This window comes from Nipponia nippon, unplaced genomic scaffold (genome assembly GCF_047370975.1).
Source record: "Nipponia nippon isolate SJK-2023a ecotype South Korea unplaced genomic scaffold, ASM4737097v1 scaffold_3, whole genome shotgun sequence".
Taxonomy (NCBI): domain Eukaryota; kingdom Metazoa; phylum Chordata; class Aves; order Pelecaniformes; family Threskiornithidae; genus Nipponia; species Nipponia nippon.
Genome location: NW_028262347.1, coordinates 123,546,742 through 123,559,257, shown reverse-complemented (window position 1 = coordinate 123,559,257; position 12,516 = coordinate 123,546,742). Strand labels below are relative to the sequence as shown.

The 12,516-nt window shown below is 40.5% G+C and overlaps 1 protein-coding gene across 1 annotated transcript in view; it reads left to right on the top strand.

Moving 5' to 3' along the window:
- Nucleotides 1-12,516, top strand: part of ADAM12 (ADAM metallopeptidase domain 12) — a 186,956-nt gene that overhangs the window by 129,934 nt on the left and 44,506 nt on the right. Inside the window, exon 11 of the mRNA XM_009475739.2 lies at nucleotides 5,189-5,337. Within this exon, the coding sequence (XP_009474014.1) occupies nucleotides 5,189-5,337 (149 nt within the window). The remainder of the gene's footprint in view (nucleotides 1-5,188; nucleotides 5,338-12,516) is intronic.

Below are 12,516 nucleotides of genomic sequence, written 5' to 3'. Positions count from 1 at the left end.
GCCCCACTTGTCCCGTTTTCAGTCTCAATATTATCTATCTCTACATGCACATCGCTTGTAAATGATAGTTTCCATAGTGAAAAAAATCAAAACATTGCATTAAAATATAGCATGACCTCTGTGCAAGAATCCTCTACTCCTAATTATCATTAAATCAGGTGCTGAGGTTCTGTGAAGGATGAGAACCAGAAGATGTATTTGTTATGCACTTGGGTATACTAGTGTTACAGGCAACGACAGTCTATCCTGAATCTTTTATTATAGTGATTTTATTCTGTATTTACAGAGTTTCCTGTGTAAGGCCTTATTTTCCATCTTTACAGCAGAGTGGTTTTATTACATTGCCAGACAACAAGAATAATGGCAGCATTTATTCTACCTGAGCCTCTCTCAAAGATACATTACTGGTAATGCTGTTGTTAGGTGCTAGGTATGATGAACATACAAGTAAACACCTTAGCCAATTTCTGGAAGTAGTTCTGGAATATTTTCTTTTAAATGTTTTGTTTTGGTTTTTTTTTTAATTTTTAACTGTTTTGTGTGAAAGGGGGGGAAAGAAGTTTTGTGTTAACTAAGCTTTGCAATAGAAGTGCTTTAAATAAAATTAGATGTGGACTCCCAGAGTTTGCAGGCCACTATAGGCTCAGCTGGTGACCTCAGAGCTCAACTCCAGAGCAGAAAGCCAGGGAGCCCTAAAAACCTCTTAGATATTCTCTGAGTTCAGCCTGCACATGCTGAAAACCCTTGTGCTTCCTACAGCTTTGTCTAGACTTGCAGCACCTTAGGTGATGTGGTTCTTTCCAGCTCTGCTGGACACCTCAGCTGCAGATCCCTACATAAGTGAGGTGAGAGCTCAGGAATGCACAATGTTCAGACTTTGGATGGTCTCAAAGCTCCCAGTTCTTCAAAGCTTCATGGGGCTAACCTGGAGCCTGGGACACTAAGGCTTTTGCTTCAAGACAATCCATGTAGTGGGGTAATCCCAGAGATACAGCCCCTTGAAGGCCCTGCATTTCCTTCCTTCTTAACTAGCCTGCAAGCTGAGGTTGGTCCACAATCCTCTGTGGTCTCTTGGACAAGTAGGCAAGAAGCCAAGCTGGGGTGATGTGTGCAGTCGTGGAAGATGAGGTACAGATGGTTCAGACTGGGAGGATTTAAGAGGTGAGCAGGGAAGCTGAGGTGTAAGGAAGAGTGGGAAAGAACAATCAAATCACATAATTTGGGGAAAGTCATGTCAAAATTGTAGAAAAGACAAAGGCTTCAGTCTCTTGGTAGCTTTAGAAGCGGAGTCTCTAATTGGTGTTTGTTACAGCTTTTCACTGGGTAACTGGGGGATAGGTACAAAAGGAAAATGAGGAAAAGAGGAAGAAAAAGCTGTAGAAGTGTCCCAGTGCACTTCCATATCTTGGCAAAAGCATATATGAGGCAGACAGCCCCATTGTATCCATTTCACCCTCAGGCCAGCAGTCACTGCTTTGGCTTTATCTGCAGTCAGAGATGCCCTTAATGACAACATTTTGTCCTTTTAATTTTTAGCATAAGCTTTAAAATATGCTACAGTGTGTTTTACTGCAAAGTCAGTCCTCTTCCCTCTGGAAACTGTCATTTTAAACAGAAACAAGAAAAAATTTTTCATTCCAGTAACAAGAAAGCAAGAATCAGCATTTCTTTACAGTGCTCTCAGGGCTCTGACAGAGGAAAGACCGCTTTATGTGTCCAGAAGAAACCCAGTGTTTGTGTATGAATCATGAGCCAGGCTGCAGCCTTGGTTGTGCAGGGGAGCACGATGTTTCCCAGAGACTCCCACCTCAGTGAATTCAAACTTTTGAGGTGCAAATTAACTCGAGACTTGCGTGGCATAACTAGAAATGTTTCCCAGTTCTTTAAGCAAAGCCTCAAAAAGGAGCCAAATCCAAAACAAGCAAACACTCACCCCCAAAACCCAAATGGGCAGCTGTCCAACCTCCCCCCCCCAGTTAGGAAAGGCTAATTCAGGTGTATACAAAAAAAAGTTCTTATATATACCAGTACCTACAGAAGAAAGCTCTAAATTGGAAGATATGCAAATGAAAGAAAGAATAACTGTTAACGTGAGAGGTGATAGTGCTCAAATGTCTTAACCCTGGGCAGCTGAACATTTGGCCATCCTTATAATTCAGCCAACCTCTTACCCATCCCACCCCCAACACTCAATACCAAAAAGCTCCCATGTTCTCAAAACTGATCTGAAAGAAGAGACAATGGAGAGATTACATGAGAAATAACATTTGAATACAAAAACTGGAGTCATCCATGTATGATCTGATTTTCCTGACTGTTTCTGCAGTTACTCAGTGCTACTATATGATCTAAATTCTTTTAATTCTACTTTTATATAGGGCTGAATTCTCTCAGTGGTAGGTGATACCCTGTCTCCCACTAATTTTAAAAGAAACTCAAAGCGGGGAGAGCAGGCATCTGAGTATGAGAAGCTTTTGGTGTATCAATAGCATTATAATTTTACTTTACTGTGATGGTTCTGTTTTGCTGTAGAAAGACCAAACAAAAGCTGACATTAAAGCAAGTCTTTAATTCAGTCTTCATTCTGTTTCAAAAGATTGCCCACTAAATTCATGGCTTTAAAAGTAAAATATTGCTGCGTTGGTGTATTGTAACGTAGTATATTCTCACTCATGTCAAATTTCTGCTGACTTTAGTGGGAAGTTAGGCTAAAGGACAAGTGTGGAACTGAGGTACTTACATTTCAGTTAATCGCTTAAATGCAATAAAAGTGTATTTTAGGAAACTCACTCCTACAGCAGAGTGAAACTGCATGGAAAGTACCAGGCTTGGGGCATTTGCCTGTTCTAGCTGTAGGGGACAGTATTTTATTATTACTGTTTGATCTGAATCTCAGTAGAACGAAGCAGAGTTCAGCTGAAAGCAGCTGCATGTTTTGTGCAACAGCTTATAATATCTTAACAGTAGAGGGTTGCTTAGTTGGTGGTTGTGAAACTGTTTGGTAATGACTTTTACTGCTCAAGTTAACTTTAAAAGACCCTGATGGAATAAATCAAAGTCACATTGCTATTCATTTCTTTAGCCCTTGTGATACTTAAATGGTCTCAGTATCAAATGGGACATGTCAGTGTTTGCTTTGATAATCTTAATTTATGCTGTCTTCAAATAGCCTCTTTTGCTTAGACATCACATTCCTTGTTTTAAAAACCCTCTCTAGAAACTGATAAAATTGCATTCCAAGTGGATCTGAGTGGGTAATGAGAACCGCATGGGCTGTAATAATTGTTTGTCTAGTCAAGACCCAAATTACATTTCAGATCATTATTACTCTAGTTTTGGAGTGGACTGTGTGAATTCTTGTTTTTATTTTTAATTGCCAGCTTTAGAGATGTTCAGATAGATATAATCTCTGTTCAGTAAGAGAGACTGGCAAAATGAAGAAAAACTGAGCTCAGTTTGTTGTCTGTCTAGGTAGCTCAAAGCTTAGAGGAGTTTCTGTCTTGACCACATAGCCCTAATTTCAAGGCATCGCTCCAGTGTGCTGCTGGTAAATTATATGGAATTATTTCATTGTTTTCTTAATCTTTGGTCCTGGATTGTTTTCCAGTTGAATGAGAGGTCGTGCTCTTTTTATGACATCAGGTTCAATTACATTGAATTCTCTAAATATTTCACAAATTACTATGACTACAAATATAAATCATTCTGTATGTGACCAATATCTAGATAAGATATCTCCATATGTAGGCATTGTGCAGAAGTATATATTTTCTTGATTATTACAGATTATTTTCCTGCATAGGTTTGCTCTCTTGTTTCTTTTACTAGGACAGGTTGTACAGCTTCTTTCAGCAAACCGGCGTCTGAGAATATAACTGCACACAAACTGGCTGTTATGTTAGTCATAAGATTTTTGTATTAAAATTTTAAAAATCAGGAAAAACTAAAAAGAGTTCCTTTGTTAGAAGATAAAATTCTTCTGGGTTTATTCCAAATGCAGAAGTAGTTGCTTGTTTTCAGAATGACTGTATTCTCTTTTTTATTTTGTTTTTTGTTTGAGAAATTATTTAGTAAAAATATTAGCACAGACGAAAGAAGAAACTCTTATATCTACGCCAAGTCATATACTAAGGGATTCATTAATATATAGTTAATGTTTTAGACAGTTTTACCTTTCACTTCTTTTTAGTCTGAAGGTTGGCTTACATGATACTAAAAGTGTTATTTAAACTGAATATATTCATATATGCTTTTAGAGCAGGCAGCTGTACATCGTAATTCCATTTACTGACTGATAAATAGTGGATCATGCATTTATATTACATGTTTATGCCTTTAGGGAAAGCTTTCATATGGGTACAGTGGAATTTTTTTCCCTCAAGGAAAATGATCGATGTGGAAAGGTCTCTTACTTGTGGTTAAGTCAAAACATCAGTCTGATCAGCAGCCTGTAATCAGACTATGCAGTGAATTTGTCAGAAATAATTGTCCCAAAAATCAGCATTTCAACAAGGATTAATGTTAATATTTCAATTTTGACACTTGCAACATTTAAAATATTCAGAGATGTTAACCAGAGGCCATCGAAGATTTCAACTTGCGTTGTCCTTTCATTTTAAAAAGGAGGTTTTCAAAGGTACGTGGTTTTTCTTACAAGGCTTGTGGAATCTCGGACTTTCTGATATTAAAGAAACAGCCTGAAGAGTATTAAATAGACCCAGTGAGGTCTCATTCTGCATTTGTAATTTACCTCCTGATGTGAAGGATCTTCTCACTTTTCCCTCATCACACTCATCCTCACCCATAAATGATTACCCTTTCCAATACTCCACAGCTGGGTGGCTGTTTTCTGCCACTGCCATGTCTTGGGCATTTGGGGGATTTATTGAGCAGGGAAATTTTAAGCCCTAAATAGATGGCCCAGATGTTCAAAGCTGCCCAATGGTCTCAAATGTCTAATGTGCTGGGGAAACTGGGTGGCCAGGACAGACAGCCTGTCCTGAAATCCCCAGGCTGCACTTGGTATATGTGGATGAGTTTAAAATTGTGTCCATTTAACAACCGTGTAACTGCAGCTGGTAAGTTTATAAAACATTTCAAAGGACAGGCAATAGGATCTTAGAGGGGGAGCATATATTTTGAATTGTTTTTATATGTTGACTTCACTAGTGCTTTTGTTTTCTTTAAGGATCACTCAGAAAACCCTCTAGGTGCAGCAGTCACTCTGGCTCATGAACTGGGCCACAATTTTGGAATGAATCACGATACATTGGAGAGGGGCTGCAACTGCAAAGCGTCTACCGATAAAGGGGGTTGCATCATGAACCCCTCTACTGGGTAAGTGCGAGGGTAAGCAGTGACAAGTTACTGTTATAGTGGAAAATTTTTAGTTTTGTTTTGTGTCTCAGTAACATTTAAGGGGAAAAAAGAAAATCTTTTCAACATCTGTCAAATCTTCTCACAGTTATCCACCTCAAGCTGAAACAATTAAACTTGTTATCAGAGCACAACATGTACCATTGTACCTTTCTATTCCCCTGTTACCAGTGTGAGAGACAAAAATGCCATAAGCAACTGGTTAATTAAAAAAAAAAAAAAAAAAAAGACAACCAAACTGCATTGCAAGTCTTGAATCAGGATTTCACCTTCTCTCATCTTGCCAACTGAGTATCATAGTCCTAATAGGAAATGAACAGTGTCCCAAGGCCAAGACTAAGATGAATGTGTAGGAAATAAAGTAATACAGGAAATATATTATTAGACTCTCTGTAAAGCCTTTGTCTTGTGCAGAGAAGGTTTTCGGTTTTGCACAAACTTTTGTATTTCATCCCTTGTTATAAGTGTGTAGCAGTATTAGCATGTGGGCAAATTAAATCTGTAAAGTCAGTGGGGTTAGGGCTGTTCAGTGGCCGGAGGGACATCTTCCAAGAAAAGATGTAAGACACTGTGGGAAGTAAAGTCAGTGAACCCGTGGTCGTCTCTCTGAGTCAGTGTCGAACGGTTACTCTGATGATAAAGGCACTATGTCAACGGAGAAGCGCAGTGTTTTTGTAGACGCAAACAGTACAGGCACCATGACCAGGGTAACTAGTTACAGCTTGCTTCTCTGTATTTTAAAGTACGGTTAGAAACTGAACGATGTAATGAATGAGTTCTCCATGTCCATATTCAGACAAGAACTGATAGGATTAAATTGAAGTAAGAGAGAGTAGATTTACCAGTGCTTTCTGATGGTAAGTGATGTGCTGGACTGGATTGCCTGCAGAAATGTTACTGCCTGTGACTGGAAGCTGGTAAGAACCAGTTGGACAAATATCTGTCAGCAGAGTCTTGTAGGTACAGCTGGATTTACCTTGGGGCAAGAGGATGGTCTAGATGATCTTCTGATGTCTCTTCCAGCTCCAGCACTCTCTCTGTGTGCTTAAACTTCATCTGTTGCTTAAAAATCTCTTCTGGGAATTGTGATCTGCTCAGCCTCTGCCTTTTCTGAGACTGCATGTTTTTGGGAAAGAAGGAGAGCAATCTGGGAGAGGCCAGGGAGTGCTGGGCAGGATTGCTCCCTGCTGGTCAGCCTAACAGCAGCCTTGGCATTTCTTCAAAGGCATGCTGTCACCCTCCTTCAAGGCAGAAAAAGGGATTCTGGCCAGAGGCCAAGCACAGCAAGTTAAGAGACAAACAAAAGAGAGTTGTGTGTGTGGAGGAGAATGAGAGTGATTTCTAGTTTGGAAAAGAAAAATAGCTTGGCTCTTCTAAAACAATAGGTAGTAAATTTCCGTATGGAACTGCATTCTGCAGCTCATCAGGGCTCGTATGCACTCTGTGAAAACAAACTGAAATTGGAAACAGGGCTCTGAGGTGAGGTGATGCGATAGCTGGTAAGAAAGATGCATGCAAGCTTTAGGCGTCTCAACGGAATTCCTGGTTGGGCATCCAGTTACTCCACTTTTGGAAATAAAAGCAGGAGATGCTCTCAGGACAGAAACTTCTAGATGCTTTCTGAACTCATCCTGTGAAGGTATCTCTACCGTGAGATTAGGTAGCTCTTCCCTGGTTCTGCCTTCTGCACCAGAGTCCTTTGGGTGTATCTGAAGCCATCCTCTGGGCTGGATGTGCCAGCCCAGACACTTGGCTCTGGGTTGGCTCAGGGCATGGACAGATCAAGGTTGTACCTGCTCAGTGTCTTCCTCAGGTCTGAGTCCAAGCAGCTCAGCTCGCTTTATGTTGGGGTTTCTGTAGCACCTTACAGGTGAAAGGCTGTGCGTCCTTCAGCAAGGCCGTGCCCAACTCTAGCACCCCACAAGTTTGGGGAGGGGGCCATCAGGTACACTTCAGCTTTGTAATGCTCTCTTCAGATTTTTACCAAACTTTATATACAACCTGTGCCTGAGGAAGAGTTGTGGCTGTCACAGAACTGAGAAGGCTGTTTTGTTTGCAGTGATTATTGATTTATAAATGGAAATTTTAGCATCAGGTTTATAGCCTTAGGCTTTACCTTCATACTGTGCTGCCAATCTGTAATAAGTATTCTGGGAGAATACTTTACGCCTTAAGCCAAACTGCATTTTACTAATTTAAAATTAACACTTTGAATATTTACCCAACATCTGACCAATGGTAGTATTCCTCTGAGCACCATTATTCAAAGAACACTAAAGAGTTTTCGGCTCTGGAAGTACATGTCTGTTAAGGGAAGGCCAAATTAATACTCCTTACCTGAAAAACATTCTTAGAATATGAAAAACATCAAAACAAAGAGCATCCCAGTGTAGCCGAATACATTTAGAGAGACAGCCTGCTCTCTCAATGTACTCATTGGCACTCGCTCTGTGCTCCTCTAATTTCTGTTGGTTTAAGGTAGATTTAACAAGTGCAAGAAAAAAAATCTTTGGGCTGAAGCTAGTGTAAAAAGTACAAGCTCCTGAGAAGTCCTTATCTGGTATCTTAAAAGAATAGGAAATATCTGGGTTATAACAGAAAAACCTCTGTAAACTTAACTTCGGAGTCATTTGTGCGGTTGTGCAGCAAAAGGGAATGTTTGAAGGTTTTTTACTTAAAAGCGACTTCATTAATTATTGCCATCTTCTTTTAGTTCTTATGTTTCAGTCTTTGAAGAGGTCTTGGAAATTAGTTCTTGGTGGAAAAAATCTCCAGGGATCAGTGTGGAATTTAAACTCGGTTGGATCTATCCTTTAATGAGCTTCCTATAGCTTTTGCTCTTAAAAGATACCAGCAAGATGTGTGCCACTTGTGTGTGAGCTACAAATGCCTTAAAGACCCACTACTTTAGCAAAATTATTTTGTATAATATGGAATTAAGCGTATAAAAACCCAAAATTTGCGGCACTCCAGGCCTTGTAGAGATTCAAATATCTGCTATGGAAATGACATAAATCCCACTGTAGAAGGGGTTTTTTTCTCCAAAAATTGTATCAACAAGGAAATATTTAATACTAACACATTGTTCCCCTTTTTATGCATATGTTTTAGTGATATTCCTTTGGTTCCTTTAGTTGTTTTGACCATAAACTGTTCCATGTGAAAAAGAAGGATATAAGGAGTCTTAAAGAGATTTGAAAACCTTTTTACTGAGATCACAGTATCTGAAAACTAAGGGACTAGGCTGAGTCAGCAAGGCCATTTCAGTATTCCACTTGTTTTCCAAGCATCTCCCTAAAGTTTCCACTCTTAGGAGTGAAAATATTTTTCCTGACAGCTAGATAAATACAGAAGAGTTCTGATGAAACCCAAGGCATTAGTCTAGATTTATACCACTGCAAGTAAAAGCAGAATTTAGCACAAACTGTGGAACAAAATTATGCCAATTAGCAGTGCTTCTTTATTTAATAATTTTGGAAATGCACTTTTTATGTGCACCTTGATCAAAACCGAGCACAGGTATCTCCATGGGGGTTGAAACTGGATAATTTCCTCCAAAGTAGTTGAAAGCTTGAGAGTTAATATATGCTTGAAATTTCTTGCCAGCCTTAGACATTTTTAGTTAGTCTTCTTCCCTGCTGTAAACCCAAGGGTTTATGCTTCCCCTGACCCACATGGCTGTGTCCTTGCCAACAGCATGCTCTTCTAGCTTATATATAGGTGACTTTTACACAACTAACTTGTCATCAGGGAAGTTGGGCACACTGTAAACATGTTCTTCCTTCTCTCTAACAGAAAGTACTCCTTGATGCCTTTCCATTGCGCGCGTGCGCACACACACACACACACAGAGTTTAGGTGTTAATGAGAGACCAGGCATGCATTAAGAACAGCTAGTTTTACCAAGCCCATTCAGATGCTGATCCTACTCCAGTCTCCATCCCTTTGCGTAGTCCCATGACTTGCTATAATGAAAGCGTCTTTCCTTGTCATCTCACAGAATTGTGTTGCTCTTACCAGGCTCAGTTCTTGTTGCTGAAATCATCCCAGCCATGGCTAATTGAGATTCCAGGCAGGGTCCTAGGATAGAGCCATTTGTTTCATCTCTCTTTGCCCTTCTGTAGACAGAAGCAGGTTTTCACCATGCTGATTGATAGAAAAGAGGATGATGGGAAAAGGGCTGCTTTGTAGTCTCTCCTCCAGTCCCATTTGCACCTCGCTATGGGAATGAGAGAGATTTTCTCCCGGTCTGCCCTACTGCCCACACCCCATTTCTTTTGCTGTCCGTGCATTGTGAGATGAAATACCTCATACTGACCTGGAAGGGTGCATGCTTTAACCATAGGCTGAAACCTGTCTTTACAGCTATAAATCATGGGATGCTTTTACGCACCCATTCAACAGACCCCACTGCACTGAAACTACAAACAGAAAATGCAAACCAGCTTGGAGTTTGTCCCTGCAAACAAGTACAATAGTAGGAAGGCAGGATGGGTTTGTGCTGAGGAACATAGGACATGGTTTAGAGGTGGACCAGGCAGTTAGGTTAACGGTTGGACTCGAAGATTTCAAAGGTGCTTTCCAACCTTCATGATTCTATGATTCTATGATTCTGTGAACCACGACTGTGTCTGCAAGGGCATGCCTTCAAATGGCCTCGAACCCTAACATCAAGCACCACCACTTTGTGTCCAGTCTTCCAAATCCTGCTGCACATCAAGCACAGCCTGGCAGCAGGTCACGTAAGTCTACTTTGACTCATTTCTATGTTGGCTCTCAATTGCTTCTTTTCAAGGACTATTATGAAGAAAAGATGAAATAAATGCAAAATAATTGAAAAGAACAAATCCTTAGGAAATGAAAAATACTTCATGGGCTATTATTTCAAGACATGAAACAAGTGGTATATATTGAGAAAGTGCAAAACCTGATGTGTGAGAGAGGTCTTTGCCGTTGCTATTTGCTCAGCAGACCTTTGAATGAAAGACTGTCTCTTCAGAAACTTTTATTTTAATCTAGGTCCCTAGTAGACTTGTTTTTTCTCTCTTCCAAGAGTTGCCTAGTTCCAGGGCACTTACTGGTTTGCATCCCAGTGATGGCACGAAGCGTTAGGGACAGAAAGCCATTGGATGCCATGCAGGAAGGTCTGGGCCAGTAACATAAACAAGGAAGCAGCTTCTCTATGATAATTTCTCCGCACAACAGCTCTTCTTTGTCATGTTCCTTGTAGAGTGATGTTCCTTTGGAAAAGTCAAAGAATGAATTGAATCCCTCTATGCCTGCTTTTTTTTTTTTTTTGCTGTTCTTATCTTGGATTTTGTGTTACCATTTCTATTTTCACAGCTAGAATTTAAAGTCAGTGTATCTTTCTGATTTGGTTAGATTTTAAATTCAATTTACCCAGATAAATATGACTGCATGTGTTTCAGGGAATTGGAGCTTGGACTGTGGCACTGTGACTTCGTGCTGATGGAAATGTTCGTGTTTTGCCTGTGCCGCAGGATAGCTTGGGGCTCTGCTCCAGCCAGGGAACTGGGTTTTGTGTAGTGATCATAAGTGAAGAAAAAGGAGAAATGGAGTAGAGATCAATTCTTTAACCTCTCAGCTATTGATCATCATTTTGCAGGGTTTTTATGGAACTGTGCCTCTCGGTAGAAAATAACAGCTAATTTTGAGTAATTGCCTTTCAATACACAATTTCACTTTAATTGTTGAGTTTTTAGAGGCAGGGTTTGGGGGAGGAGAACAATTAGAAACACAGAAAGAACACATAGTAGAAATCGTACAAAGTATGTAGAAAAATACTGTTCATTTACTCCTGAAATTTGGAAAAGACTTTTTTTTTTTAACCAATCCAAAAAACACCCACTGTTCTCTGTATGGTTTTAAGTAAAGCTGAAACCTTTATGTTAGAATTAAAACAGATAGTCAATGGGAAGATGCATGTTTGTGAATGAGAGTGAGAGCAAAATAAATTTGCTAAGAATCGGATGAGTGAAGTCCCAAATTAAACTAAGTGACTCCATGTAAGTACTACTGAAGAGAAATGGGGAAAAATAACAGATGGGAAGGACCATCAAGGTCAGCTTGTTCTCTCTATTGAAGTAAAATTAAATGGCAGGTCATGGGCATGTGAATTATAGAATCTGTATATAGGGTCTCTGTCCAAAAGCCATCCGATATTTCTGATTATCGCATTACACCCACACCATGAAATATGGGTTTGGGCTGAGAAAGTGGCCTGTGGATCTAAACTCCAACCTGATTTGCTCCTGTGCTGCAGTTTACTTCCACCTCTGGTGAACTGGAACAGCGTTTTGTGGGGCCACGTGATAATCCAGATGATGGAAATCATCCAAGTTAAAAACAAGGCTTGTGGGGGCAGAATCATAGAACGCTTTGGGACGGAAGGGACCTTGAAAGGCCACCCAGTCCAACCCCCTGCAATTGGCAGGGACATCCACAACCAGATCAAGTTGCTCAGAGCCCCGTCCAGCCTGGCCTTGAATGTTTCTGAGGATGGGGCATCTACCACCTCTCGGGGCAACCCGTTCCAGTGCTTCACCACCTTCATCATGAAAAATTTTTTCCTTGTGTTTATTCTAAATCTCCCCTCCTTTAGTTTAAAACCATCACCCCTTGTCCTTTCGCAGTAGACCTTGCTAAAAAGTCTGTCCCCATCTTTCTTGTAGGCCCCCTTTAAGTACTGAAAGGCCGCAAGAAGGTCTCCCCTTAGCCTTCTCTTCTCCAGGCTGAACAACCCCAGCTCTCTCAGCCTGTCCTCATAGGAAGAATGTATAGTAATGAGGATTATTTAGTGATGTGTCTGGCAGTTCAGGTGCACAGTTATCCTGATGCAGCTGGGGTAACTGTGAACAGCAGGACTGGGTCAGGGTGAGGAGATGCTCAGCAGCTCCTTCATCTGCCTTCACCACCAAGGGCAGCATCTGGGGGAACAGCACCCTATCGTTAAAGTGTGTTACACAACTGATGTCCTTTGATGGTGCTGAAGGTCTGTTCTTCCCTCGTGTATCACCCATTACCATTAATGAGATTTAGGACTGCACATCAAAAGAAGGCTAGTAACAGTAATGCTGATTTTATAATGCATAAGTATATATTTGCATGATAGATGGGTGG